This window comes from Oncorhynchus keta, chromosome 28 (genome assembly GCF_023373465.1).
Source record: "Oncorhynchus keta strain PuntledgeMale-10-30-2019 chromosome 28, Oket_V2, whole genome shotgun sequence".
Classification (NCBI taxonomy): domain Eukaryota; kingdom Metazoa; phylum Chordata; class Actinopteri; order Salmoniformes; family Salmonidae; genus Oncorhynchus; species Oncorhynchus keta.
Window position 1 is genome coordinate 46,052,481 of NC_068448.1, and position 14,315 is coordinate 46,066,795.

Sequence of the window (14,315 nt, forward strand, 5' to 3'; positions counted from 1 at the left end):
CGGAACGCAGTGCTGCTTGCTGGCGTGTGGGGAAAAGGAATCCAACTCCAACCTTTGAAAAAGAGCCGTGCATTTTCCTTTCAGACGGATGCAGAGTGGTTTATATTTCATCACAATGAACACACTTCTGGTACCCTAGAATCACCCGTTGAATTGTTCCCCCAAGCTTTCATAAATATCAGCACTTTCCCCGTTTGGTGGGAGATACAGTACATCACTGACTTCATGTCAGCATTCACTAATATTAGTCAGAGTAGAATCGGTGCAGTCATAGACACAGACGCTACGATATGTTATCTGAAGTATCGCTAGAAGACATTTGGCACAGTCGAGGAGCAGTTCAAATGTATTTTCACAGCGAGCAGCTCTGCAAATATACAGCCACAAACACATTTTGTAGCACAGTGCTCTGATCCCGGGTTTAATGAATGGTCTTGACACCAGATGTGGAAATGGTTGTAGCACCGGAATACAGAGCAGAGTTAGGACACCCAGATATGTATTACATTTGATATATCATCTATTAGTTCACCAGTTTGTCAGATACAGACTTGAGTCTCATAGTGTCATCAGGGGGGAAACAAACGTTCTGCATCACGTAAAACGACATTCCCAAAAATAGCTGCTAGTGTCTCTACATACAGGGCATGGACATGGAGGAATGCATGGCTCCTTTGTGTCGGAGCCCAGCCTAACTGCTCTTGAACGTCTCAGCCCCTGTATGCCTGTAGTATGCCTGTAGTATGCCTGTAGTATGCCTGTAGTATGCCTGTAGTATGCCTGTAGTATGCCTGTAGTATGCCTGGCTGCCCTGTGGCCTCGGTGCTGATCCTTCTCCGCTTGACACCTCCACACTAACCTGAGCCCACGAACCTTTAACGGCACTTGCCAGCTATCTGCTTCTGTTTTGCATGGGGCGCCTGTGGTGAAGGAGCGGAAGGCGGCGTGGAGAGGTCGACTGGTGTGAACATGGCACCATCCTCCCAGGCTTGGTGCTGCTGGGTGACAGCGGTGTCACTAAGATAACCTGGCGCCGTGCGGAGAGCGATCACCAGTTTCGACATAATCCCAGTTTTAGGAATGTGATGTTGCATGGGTTTAAAGCCAAGAGGCTGGGTGAGATTGGAAGGTAAACACTAGCATTAAAAAAAGTTACAAATCGAATTGGATCGTGGATTTGTTTGTCCCACAGCTTTGATCAAAGGAGACCAGGGACGAAGCTTGAAATGAATAATCACTGGCATGGAGAGACCTTTCATTCCAGCAACTGTGTCATGTGAATGTTTTATGTTTTATATAATACTCATTACCGTAGGTTTAAAATGCTGAACTTTTTCAAAATTCACAACAATTATAGTTTGCTTTGAAACACTATAACAAATCATAACAGAAACGAGAGACACGGGTTGACTGCTTTGAACGCGTTCAAAATGACATTTTGTCATTCGCTTTAAATAAGGAATTAGTCATTTGAGTGAGCAAAGAAGAACCATCAGGACATTAACAAAGGGGGCCCTTTCGTCAAGACAAGTCACATATGTTTAATCTCGCTTTTTAACGTACATTTCACGTCGAATTGTGGTGGCATATAATCAAAGACAAGTCTTTGAACATTTGATCTTGAACATTTTGATCTTGAAATGAAATGAGATCCCTTCCCCTGACACTGAAGAGTGATACATGGAAGGGAATGATATTTTTTTTTAAACACAATTCTAAATACATCAAATGTACTTCTGATTTATTATTACAGGCACGTGTCTGCCAGCTTCAGAGCACTTCAAGTAAATAAGACCCCTTGCTATTTGTCTTTCGGCTGTGTTTGTTGCTGTGCGACTCGTGGCTTTTGTGATGGGAAGAGAAGGATAGTTCCGAAATATATTCCATGTTTCCCTAACTTGCTTCTGTAAAACGTGCAAAGTGTGCGTACTAATTGAATCGGAAAAGCTAGCCCCTGACCGCCACCACAAAGTGAGCTTCAATTTCCAGAACATGAAAACAAAACTGTCCTTTTAAAATACCAGACCATTACTGTAAACAGCCCTGTCTGCTTCCTTTGGGTGTCAGTGTGAATAGTTCTGCATTATTTTCCTTTCTCCGTGTTTGTCTTGCCTGTCTCTCCAACGCAGGTCTAGTGTGGATGGTGTGGTACAGCCTTAGGCATGGCTGACAGCTGAGTGTTGAGGAGTGGGGTCGCCCAGGGAACAGGCACATGTTCTGGTCCAAACCTAAATAAGGTACCCTGCCTCTCTGCATGTGTTCTGGGTGGAGTTGGATGGGGTCTGGATGGGTCTGGGAAGAGCTTTAGACCTGGATGAGATACGCTGCCGCTCTGCCCAATAGGGGCCAGCATGCTCTTCCATCTGACCGGAAGCAATAGCAATTGCCCATAATCACAGAGTTTGTTATCCTAACTGTGAGTGGGAAACAGGGGGAAAAGCGGATTCATGTTGGGTAAACTACCTTCGGATAATGCCGGTTCGCACAATATCCGGCTCCGAAGTGAGAATCTATCAAAACATATTGATCCCAAAATAGGAGAATTGGTTATGGCATAGGGAGCACCCTCTTTCTGAAAACTGTTAGCATTCACCGAGACTGTACTGACAGCATTAATATATTAGACAGACTGTTGGGGGAACGACCTTCTGAAGCTTATAGGGACTGGCACAACTAGCTGCACTAAAGCATTTCTATTTTGTCTGATAACCTTGTTTACCATTCATGGATGAAACAGCTATCATGTCTCTCATTATCAGAGTGGCTTTAATCAGTCTGGTTCTCTGTATTTCATTCTGTTGAGCTGAGTGAGGTAATTCAGCAGGGAACTCAGTGAATTAGTCTCTCACGTATCCTCTTTTGTTTACCCTGATGAGGATTGATTCAGTAGCGGAGCCCTTAATGAGTAACACTGAGTGATGTGTCCCAAATAGCAGCCTATTTCCTTTATCGAGCACTACTTTTGACCAGGGCCCATAGGGCTCAGGACAAAGTACTGCGCTATACAGGGAATAGGGTGTAATTTAGCACGCAGCCACTGAGTGCTGGGAGAGTGGCCTCGTTAGGGAAAGGGAGGGAGGGAAGCCCTATGTCTGCCTGACTGGCTAGCTGTTCACACTACTGGGTTCAGGGAGGTGACAGTGAGACAGGACTAATGAGATAGATATTCATTAAACAGGGCTGAGCCACCAGGCCAATAAATCCAATCACATAGGCTGACTGTCGTATTGAGCTATTTATTGGAATGCCTGGGGGCAGACGGTGCTTGTGTTGGCGTTGAAGGGGGCAGAGGAAATGTAAACAACTCACCATTTATTCAAAAAAGGTATATGTTCATTAAGGTCACATGTCGACTGATTACCTTTGCAGAGGATTTGAAATCCCTCTCAGATCATTTTCATGTTTTCTTGTGTACCTGGTGTGATTGTGTGTGTGGTGCTGGGCGTGTGTGTTTAGGCGCAGGTCAGGAGGAGGTGACATGGAGAACCACTCACCTGTGGTCCTACTGGGTAGGCTGGGTGAGACTGACCCAGATGACACTGTTCTGACGGGCTGTTGCTGGCATCAGACTGGACAGAGCCGTCACGGGCTCCTGGGGGAGCGAAAGAGAGATGGGGAGAGAGGGGGAGGGAGAGAGAGATTTGAATCCCCTGTAACATCAAAACAATCATAAAACATGCACAAAAAAACGCATGCACACACAGACAGAGCCAGCTGTGATCACACAGCCTCAAGTACGAAGGGGAGAGGATTTTGTGTTTAAGTGTTTTATCAATAAACGTACTGCCGCCGTTCACAATCAGCCCTGAATAAATGACCCGTCAGCTGAGAGGCTCATTGACGGGGAGACGGCGCTCCGATTACAGCGGAGGGATGAGGGATGGATGGCCATGGCGCTGCATAAACTGTGGGGCCCGGCTCCGCATTATTCATCCATTTGCATCGCTGAGTATCATCGCCCATCTAACCCCCCCCCCCCTTGCGGCTATGAGACACCATTAGACCTGTATGCTACGAAGCCACAGCGGAGTACGGAGGCGCACATCAGACATAGACATGATAATAAGCCTGGCCTGCTGTGTGATGTGATGGCTGGAGGGAAAACAAAGCCACTCAGGGTGGGTGGTGAGACACTGGCTGTGTCTCAAATGACACCCTATTCCCTATGTAGTGCGCTACTTTTGACGAGGGCCCGTAGGGTACTATTTGAGCCACAGATACTGACCATTCCCACTGGGGATAGACGTCAGTTCAACGTCTGGTTTTGATTTACAATTGGTTGAGTTCTCAACGAATGTGAATTCAACATGAAATCAACAAAACATTTCACCGTGTCATTGGATTTAGGTTCACAAGTTGGGTGAAAAAACATGAAATTATTTTGTTTGAAATGACATGTTGAGTCAACCAGTTTTTGCCCTGTGGGTTTGACTCTCTCAGCATCTCTCAATAGCTCATGCTCAGTTTGTGGGTGATTAATCCCAAGGGTTTTGTGTGATAACATGTTACTAGAAAAGTGCATTGCCACCATAGTACATTCTTTATAGGTCCCTTCTGCTTAGCTATTGTATCTTGTACACTGCAGATTAGACATTCAACTTTGTAAAAGTATCTTCAATCAGATAGTTCAATGATAAACTATTTGCTTTCGTACCACATGGGCTTGGATAACTTTCCTAACGTCCATGCTTTACAAAAGTCCAGTTCATTGACCAAAGAACGTAAAAGCCTCAAATATCACAAGTCAATAGAAGTAATCAATACAAAGATCTCGTCAAATTGATCTTTCTCTAAATGCAGTCATACATCAATGGTAGGCTACCACACAACAAATTCAATGCATTGTACCATAACACATTCTAACTCACTTCCCTCAAAAACTTCAATTCAAGTTTGTAAAAGAAGTACACAAATCAAGGAAAGTAGGAATGTGAGTGGGAGAGTGCCAGAGAAAGCCAAAGAAAATGAATACACTTGCGTATCTCTTTGCAATTTGGGCAATTTACAAGAGGACTATTGAAGAAAAATCATTGTTTGACCTTCGAAATTGAATAACAAACTTCAAAAGACTAAAATTAGAAAGACCAAGAACATTTGACAGACACACCGTCAAAAATAACGGTTTAAAAAAGCATTTTGTTCGTGAATACTAAACTTAATTGGACATAGGCGTGAAAACGTGCACACTGCGTTTGAGAGTTCCAAGATCTCATTGCCGGTTGGATGTGTGGGACTGGGACTGAACAAATGTGCACATTACATCCAAAACTCCACTCCGTCACACAACATCATCTTATCTATACATAAAATCCAAATAATTGGTGAATGGCATGACCCATCAAATACACCTTAAGCATTTGAGGCTTGATTTAATTGCCCTGGGGACAAGTCCGCATTTCGAGCTGGTTTCTACCTCTGACTCACTGGGCCTGCATCTAGGTATTGGTTCACATAAACCCAAGCTTGTCAACCCTGCAGTCACTTAACATTAGATGGTACAGTCTCTTACCAATTTCACCCATAAAGAGTCAAACATAACCCGACCTAATGCCTTTAATCTTTGTAGAGAAGGAAAAAAAACTATTGGAAGACACTATGTCTTTGGCTTTGAACAGCGGAACCCTCGTCTCATCCTAACTCCGGGGCAAACATTCAAAAGAGGTTCAAATAAGTGCATGATGATGAGCCTGGTTAAGGGTGTCTCTTATTTCTCACAAGTATTCTATATGGCATCAATACACCCCTTACTACTGACTAAATGTTATGTCTTTGAAGACAAGTTTCTTCACGGAATGAAAGGCGGAATTCACGAGTGAACTGAGGATCTCATTCATATTCATGAACATATTAGACATTATCCAATGACATAACTAGCTGCTAATTCATTTAGACAACAGGGCCTACAAGCCTGCGTATCGTCAAGTGTCACATCAGAGAACGACAACCTTGACAGTGGAATTGAACAAAGGCAGCAGCAGTTCCTCTAATGAGCAGATATCCAATTCCATCTCAATATCAGAGATGAAATAACAACGGCTTGACTCTGGCATCCCCCGCTAATCAGAGGGATCACTCTGCTCTATTATTGATGAGCGAATCAGAGTTTACAGAATGCATGACAAAGCCATCAATAAGTAATGAACATATGGCTCATAAATGCAGTGGATGCAGTGAATAATGTATTCCGTTTGATAAGCAGCGCAAGGGGGGGCTATGGCTTATTCAATAACTGCTGTATGCCTTTCATTGCGTCATCTCACAATAACTTAGCGGGATGTTGAGAGAAAGCTTGATCCCCTTGCAAATATCTGTGACGTTAACACGTTTAGCTCGGGGAAAGGAATCGATAATAAATAAATGCACATGCACTTTTCCCTAAGGTGTTTGGGTGTGATTTCTTTAACCAAATTTTAAAGCTGACAGGAGAAATATCCAGGGAGGCCATCTTCAATTCCCTTTTATTACGAGGTTCTTTGTTCTTTGAAGTTATTTTAACCCGTTTATATAATTTGAAGGTTTCTTAAGTGGATTCCAATACTGGCACATGGAATGATAAAATGTTTGCTGATAGGAATGTTTGATGAAAATGTTATACATAGACTAAGTTTAGACTGACGATTTTAAACATAGACTAAAGGAATTCCTTAACTATTGTGTGCACAAAAATCTAGCACTGAAATTGATTAATGTGTTCACTATATTATTTTGAATAACTACCTCTCTCTGTCACATAGACTTTGCCTTGACCGTAAGGAGCTTATTGCTTGTTAATATAAAATCCCATTTTGTAACCTATTTGTGCCGGGTTTTTTTTAACTTAACCCAAAACTATCTCCCACTTTAGTCTAACCACTGTCATCTGTTCTACACTTTACAACAAGAATGATTCCTATTTTAGTGTTGGCGGGGGCTCTGAGGTGGCTTATGGTGCGGAAATATTCCCAATATTGGACACTACACAAATGATCTTGCATTGATCACCTAAGTTGCGACTGGAGAGACACTTTCAAATGGCAGAAGGCTTCGTACGGGGTGCAAAAGAGCTGCATTTATTTGCCATCATCCGTCGCTCTCCTCAATACAGAGGGCTTCCCCGAGGACAACATAGCACAAAACAATAAGTCCGCCATTTCATAAAGCAATCAGTTTGCCACCTACTCTAATGCAACAACTGTTTTACCCATTGACCATCTCAATGAAATGGGTGCTATTGAAGGCTTTGTGTCCCGAGTTAGCTTTTGCCCCAGTGCATTACTGAATCTAGTTTGTGTCCATAAAAGAAACGTTCACATTTAAGCTGTTTAATGGCGATTCATTATATAAGTTGTCAAATGTGGGAGAGAGAGCTGCGGTAACGGTTCACGCTTTTCAAGACCAACAATCAACGCCCCAACCCACCCCCTTTTTAGTAAAGGCTCTTTTTTAAAAGCTGGGCTGAGTGCATGTTATTTTCCTTTATGGAGCTGGTCTCACATGACATGTAGTATATTCATGACAAAAATAAGTGTTGTTGTTCCTTGTCATTGTTTAGTGCTAAACAAATGAGGGTGAACACTCAGGCTGCACCAATCAATGGAGATTCACTGATGATGAGGATCAGGGCATCATACTGAGGCCCGGAAAAATGACAAGTCACATCATACACAAGGTTTCATTCTGTCAATACCAGACCAATTGTGCTGGATTGTTTGGCCATTGATTTCACTAATGCTGCTGAAATGGCTGACACGGCATAGCTTTTATGGGATTGGCACACGGACAAGAGAGAGAGAGAGAGAGAGAGAGGGAGAGAGAGAGAGAGAGAGAGAGAGAGAGAGAGAGAGAGAGAGAGAGAGAGAGAGAGAGAGAGAGAGAGAGAGAGAGAGAGAGAGAGAAGAGAGAGAGAGAGAGAGAGAGAGAGAGAGAGAGAGAGAGAGAGAGAAGAGAGAGAGAGAGAGAGAGAGAGAGAGAGAGAGAGAGGGGAGAGAGAGAGAGAGAGAGAGAGAGAGAGAGAGAGAGAGAGAGAGAGAGAGAGAGAGAGAGAGAGGAGAAGAGGGAGAGAGAGAGAGAGAGAGAGAGAGAGAGAGAGAGTGAGAGAGAGAGAGAGAGAGAGAGAGAGAGGAGAACGAGGGAGAGAGAGAGAGAGAGAGAGCGAGAGAGAGAGAGAGAGAGAGAGAGAGAGAGAGAGGAGAACGAGGGAGAGAGAGAGAGAGAGAGAACGAGGGAGAGAGAGAAAATGTCAGATTCCCTAGTTCCTACTCATACTGTATAATACTTCAAAAATGCCATGCAAGAGAAGGGCCAGAGCATTTACAGTACTGGATAGTGCACTACAGTAGGCTATAGTTAAATTTGAGTGGCAGAACATTACGTGCTAAAGAATGTTCTACCTGTATCCCTATGTGGTAGCAACTTGTGTTAGACTCCAGACTTACAAAGTGTTTTTCATGTCATTCTTCTGTCTTTCATTGAGCACACTAAAGCCCTCAACAATAACCCTGAGTATAATGTGCTGCCAATAACCCCGGGTCCTCTTTGTTAGGCTCCCTGAGGATGAGCAGGAAAGTAATACGCTGTTTAGACACCCCGAGCGAGAGGAGAGGCTGGCTGGTTACAGGTCAATAGCGTTTTTGGAGTCGGAACACACCAGAGACTGACTGTTGAGTGGTTGGCTGCCTGTAATACCATTAGCTACATTATAGCCCGCTGGAGCCTGGAGAGCTGTCATTTCCTTAATTAAGGACCCGGCGTAGGGGCTTGGTGGTCAGGGGCCGTGCCAGTCTCTCTGGGCTCTTTACATTGAAGTTTGATTTGCTGGAGTTGCAAGGGGCTCCAGAGTTTACAGGCAAAAATATCTTATTCATTAATTATTCCACCAATAAGTGGACTTGTGTAGTCAAGGGGTCGGTTCTCAAAGCAAAGCACAGGGAAGCGTGGATTGTTTTTTTTTACCACAGCAATTCCTCAGCCACTACTGGAGTAATTACAATACCACATTGGTAAACATGGGGGGGTGGGGGTGGGGGGGGGGAGACAGGGAGAGAGTGGCAGCGAGAGAGAGAGAGTAAGAGAGAGAGATGGAGGTACAGAGACGGACTAATGTCTCTGTCTTCCCAGTTTTTACAGGGTAAAAACTATGTTTTTGAAGTGTCGACTCCACTGTTGCTGCTCAATGGATAGCTACTGGTCATTGTCAGTATGTCAATGTATCTGATAACAAGGAAGTAGCATCCTCCCGTAGCTATCCTCTCTCCCATGGCCATGGGTTTCCCTCCAACAGGCTCTCTGAGACAGGGAAGTGCTCTAGGCATGCTCATACCTGCCTCCCTCTCTGCAGTGAAGGGGACCAGGAGCTGAGGAGGCTGGAGAGCACAAGAGGGACAGGATGAGGTGAATTGGAGAGGAGGGGGAATGTTCATCTCAAAGGTCGAGAAAGAGAGGGTGTGATGAAGAGAGAGAGAGACAGGTTGGGGGGGTGGAAAGGAGGAAGAGGGGGAGAGTTAGAGAGAAAGGGAGAGGGCATTTGCGCAGGCAAGCTCTCAGGGGAGTAGAACACTTTGCACATGAGCACATCTGTTGAGGCCTCTTCTCCTCATTCCCCTAGCAATGTCAACCTGATTACCTCAGGGTTGAAAGAGACAAATAACAATCCTTACATTATACCTCATCCTTTTATGTCCATCAGCGCAGCGTGGATGGTGAAATCAGGGCCTGCCTGAGAGGGCTCTAAGCCTGTTAGGAGATGTGGAGAATACTGAGGTGCCTCCCTCTCTATTGATGGGCAACTCTTTTTTAAATGACTTAAATGATATTTGTGGTAAATAGGATTCCGCCTGATCTGGTGCCCCCTTCATCCCTGTCCTGCACGAGGGTCTCTTTTCAGCCATGGCCCTCTGTCTGCATCTCCGTCCAACGCGTTTTCTTAACAGCACTGGTTTTAATTTATCTTCCTTTACCTCTGTCTCAAACAAAGGAAACGTGTGGAATAGCGCGGCTTCATGTTCAAAATGGCAAATAAGTGACTAACAATTATACGCTATTCATTCCAAAAGTATCAAGGAAAGAAACCGTTATAGCTATGTGAAATATTCACAATCCTAGAATTACTATAGGCAGAACATAGACAGCACATAGTATGTACGGAGAATGCAATGCGTCCAAAGAGCGGCAGCCAGTGGCGTCTGTGGGTGGAGACGGGGACGGGGACAGGGGACAGGGGCCGGTGCGGGGGGTTACTAGACACCCACATGTCACACACTTGACACATCACCCCCCTCACCCGCCCTAAGGCTATCCAACACTAACACTACTGCTGCCTCTCTGTCCCACTTCCGGAGGGAGGGGGGTGTTCAGAACTGAGAACCGGCCCTCCATGCTCTCTAACAGAATTTCCCCAGCAGCACACAACATCCTCATAGTGCCGTCACGCTGCGGAGGGAGGGGAGTGTACGGGATCGACTATTGCTTTGAAGCCCGTAACTCCATTCCCCAAGAAAAGAAGCGTCACAATGTTATTCCACATCCTCAGATGTGAAGGGGGGAGAGAGAAAAAACGAATAACTTCTCGCTAGCCTGGATCTCCACACACCCTTTTCTCTTCCTTCAATCTTTGGTTTCAAAGGAAACGAATCTGCCAGAAGGACAGAAGGTTATGCATTAGTACTGGTCATTGCTCAAAGAGGGAGAGCTATAAATAATAAAGGGTTGTGAAGGACACGCGGACTGTAGGATGGATACATCTCCGGTTCACGCCTCACAAGTGAAAGACAGCGTTGTAATTTCCATTCCTGAAAACGTGACCCCTTTCCCAGCTTCAATTACATCCCCACAACACCGACCGTGTCAACGCCAACGAGTTGCGACGTTTCTTTGTTAGTCCGACATGAAGAGTTGGTTGATCTTGTTTATGGAGACTATGAAATACATTTTTCTTTGAAAATTGTTATATTCATCTCAAAAAGAGTGAGCATGCAGAGAGCAGAATGAAGTGCATTTTAATATTCATTAAATGTCCTCTACCACTGGCAAATGTGCCCTCAATGTAATTTACTCCACAATAAGGTTAACAATTAATTTCTACAGTATATGCACAATATATTGGACGGATTATAATGTCAGTCACTTTGACGTACTCAGTGTCACCAGGAATGTAATCTACATGACCGGGGTGTCTATTTGTAAAACAGATGACCTCTGCCTGTCAATCTCAGAAAGAGCACCTCCTTGTTCCTCAATGCTATCTGAGCTGTGATGGTGACGATGGCAAGGATAGCACACGGTCGCTCTGGGCGCATTAGCGAATGTATTACACCTGCTCTATAGGGCACGCATTAAGCCGCTTTTCAAGTTTGCGGCACAGACATCTGAAATCCTCATTAATGAGATCCACCTCCTGGGGAGAAAGACTCGTAGTCCTCCCCCGCTCTCGGCCTTCTTTATCCTTAGGTCTTATTTACTGTTACCGAGCCGGTCCCATTTGCACACTTGCCTCTACCACTTTATTACTTAACCCCGGCGCATCAGAACATTACAGGCCTCTTTGCATTAGCAAGCAGCCAAACAGCTCCACTCACTCACCCTGATCACTAAGCTGATTTACAGAAAGAAAATGGTGAGTGTGGAGGGATGCCTCCAGCCGTGTGTGTCTGTGTATGCAGAGGGGGGGAAAGGGAAGTTGAAGGGAACGAGGGGATAAGGAAGAAGTAGGAGATAGTTGTAGAGAATGTTGGTATGAAATGAAATACATGCCGATCCTAATAAAAGTGAACAGGTTCTTCCGAGTGATAACCATATTTTTATATTGGTATTAAGGACAACTATCACAGTGATCCAATTCACTTAAGTGATTTTAGCGAGGTACTGTACAGTAGCTACCGGATTGTAAAAAAAAAAAAAAACACACATTTAGTCATAAATATCTTATCGAAATGAATGACTAACTGAAACACAACAAACAAAGACATGTGAGTCTTTCTAGGCTTTTCCTTCGGAATGACCCCCAATCGCATAAATCGATAGAAGATGATTTTTTTCTCTCCTCTTTTTAGTCTGTAGGTGACCTTTCTGAAAATGTTCCTCCATTTTGGCAGAATCGGTATAAGTGCAGGCCATTTCATGTAGACAGTAAGTGTATGAAATGAGTGGCCTTGTCGTTCTAGCCAGGCTGTTTTTGACGGCATGATGATGGAAGCGTCACATCCTAGGGAGAGTAAATGCAAACTGACAAGAGGAGCCTGTGGTTGCGGAATATAATACCGAATTGTGCTCTTCTGAGTGTCTTATTATCTTGTCTGTTGATGTTTGAAAGGGGAGATTTGCTTGAGAGCAGAAGACAGAATCTGTACACAGCCCAACCATCTCGTCCTCATGCCGGGGACGAGCTTTCCCACCTAACATCCACTTTTCAGGATGTTTGTGGTGCCTCGTGGCTTTTGATAGCTGGAGTGGAAGACTATTTGCACAGCCATGAGGAATTAGCCTTTAAAAAGGAGAGAAACCATTTCACCAGTGAAACGAGCATGGCTGGGTGTGGTAGACAAACATTACTCATTACGCTTTACAAAAAAACATTACCAATGACATTGTCTACCAGTGTTTCCTTTTACACAACCGCCTGGGCCCTCACAACTAGGTTTGCAAAGAGACTGGTCATTTACCAAAGTTACCGGAATCTTCAGTAATTTGGTAATTAACTGAAAATCCACTCCAGGACCTTGAAATGCTTCTTTTTACGAAACCACTCCTTTGTTGCACGGGGGGTGTGTTTGGGATCATTGTCATGCTGAAAGACCCAGCCACGTTTAATCTTCAATGCCCTTGCTGATGGAAGGAGGTTTTCACTCAAAATCTCACGATACATGGCCCCATTCATTCTTTCCTTTACACGGATCAGTCGTCCTGGTCCCTTTGCAGAAAAACAGCCCCAAAGCATGATGTTTCCACCCCATGCTTCACAGTAGATATGGTGTTCTTTGGATGCAACTCAGCATTCTTTGTCCTCCAAACACGACGAGTTGAGTTTTACCAAAAAGTTATATTTTGGTTTCATCTGACCATATGACATTCTCCCAATCTTCTTCTGGATCATCCAAATGCTCTCTAGCAAACTTCAGACGGGCCTGGACATGTACTGGCTTAAGCAGGGGGCCACGTCTGGCACTGCACGATTTGAGTTCCTGGCGGCGTAGTGTGTTACTGATGGTAGGCTTTGTTACTTTGGTCTCAGCTCTCTGCAGGTCATTCACTAGGTCCCCCGTGTGGTTCTGGGATTTTTGCTCACCGTTCTTGTGATCATTTTGACCCTACGGGGTGAGATCTTCTGTGGAGCCCCAGATCGTGGGAGATTATCAGTGGTCTTGTATGTCTTCCATTTCCTAATAATTGCTCCCACAGTTGGTTTCTCCAAACCAAGCTGCTTACCTATTGCAGATTTAGTCTTCCCAGCCTGGTGCAGGTCTACACTTTTGTTTCTGGTGTCCTTTGACAACTCTTTGGTCTTGGCCATAGTGGAGTTTGGAGTGTGACTGTTTGAGGTTGTGGACAGGTGTCTTTTATACTGATAACAAGTTCAAACAGGTGCCATTAATACAGGCAACGAGTGGAGGACAGAGTATCCTCTTAAAGAAGAAGTTACAGGTCTGTGAGAGCCAGAAATCTTGCTTGTTTGTAGGTGACCAAATACTTATTTTCCACCATAATTTGCAAATAAATTCATTACAAATCTTACAATGTGATTTTCTGGATTTTTGTCTTCTCATTTTGTCTGTCATAGTTGAAGTGTACCTATGATGAAAATTACAGGCCTCTCTTATCTTTTTAAGTGGGAGAACTTGCACAATTGTTGGCTGACTAAATACTTTTTTGCCCCACTGTACATGTGATAAGGCCAGAGAGAGGGCCAGAGATAATTACAGACACCTGTGATAATCTGAAGTACCCAAACGGGCCACTAGATGACTCGTGATAGATTATATAAAATCCTTGAAAGATACCAAAATTCCGGTAGTTTACTGGTAAAGTTTCCAGTAGCGTACACTCCCTTCGCAAACCTACTCACAACAATCAACCAAATTCGAGAACCCCAAGAAAGTTGACACCTTCACTTCAATCAACACTTTTTTCCCTGCAGAAATCAAACTTCAGTAACTATCCACTTAACTGTAAAAAAAAATCCTACCAAATCCAAAAGCATCACTGTACTCTATACAAAGCAGTTCCTCACAAATAACCTAACTGAACCTTAACTCTCTCACTTTGTTGACACAGGAATAGTCACTGAATAAAGAATCACTGAATATCATTCTCATACTCTTTTGGTTATTTTCCTCTGCTGCCTC

General features: G+C 44.1%; 1 protein-coding gene across 1 annotated transcript in view; it reads right to left on the bottom strand.

The window, feature by feature from the left end:
• Positions 1-14,315, bottom strand: part of LOC118361134 (POU domain, class 6, transcription factor 2-like) — a 117,652-nt gene that overhangs the window by 89,344 nt on the left and 13,993 nt on the right. Inside the window, exon 2 of the mRNA XM_035740894.2 lies at positions 3,495-3,592. Within this exon, the coding sequence (XP_035596787.1) occupies positions 3,495-3,592 (98 nt within the window). The remainder of the gene's footprint in view (positions 1-3,494; positions 3,593-14,315) is intronic.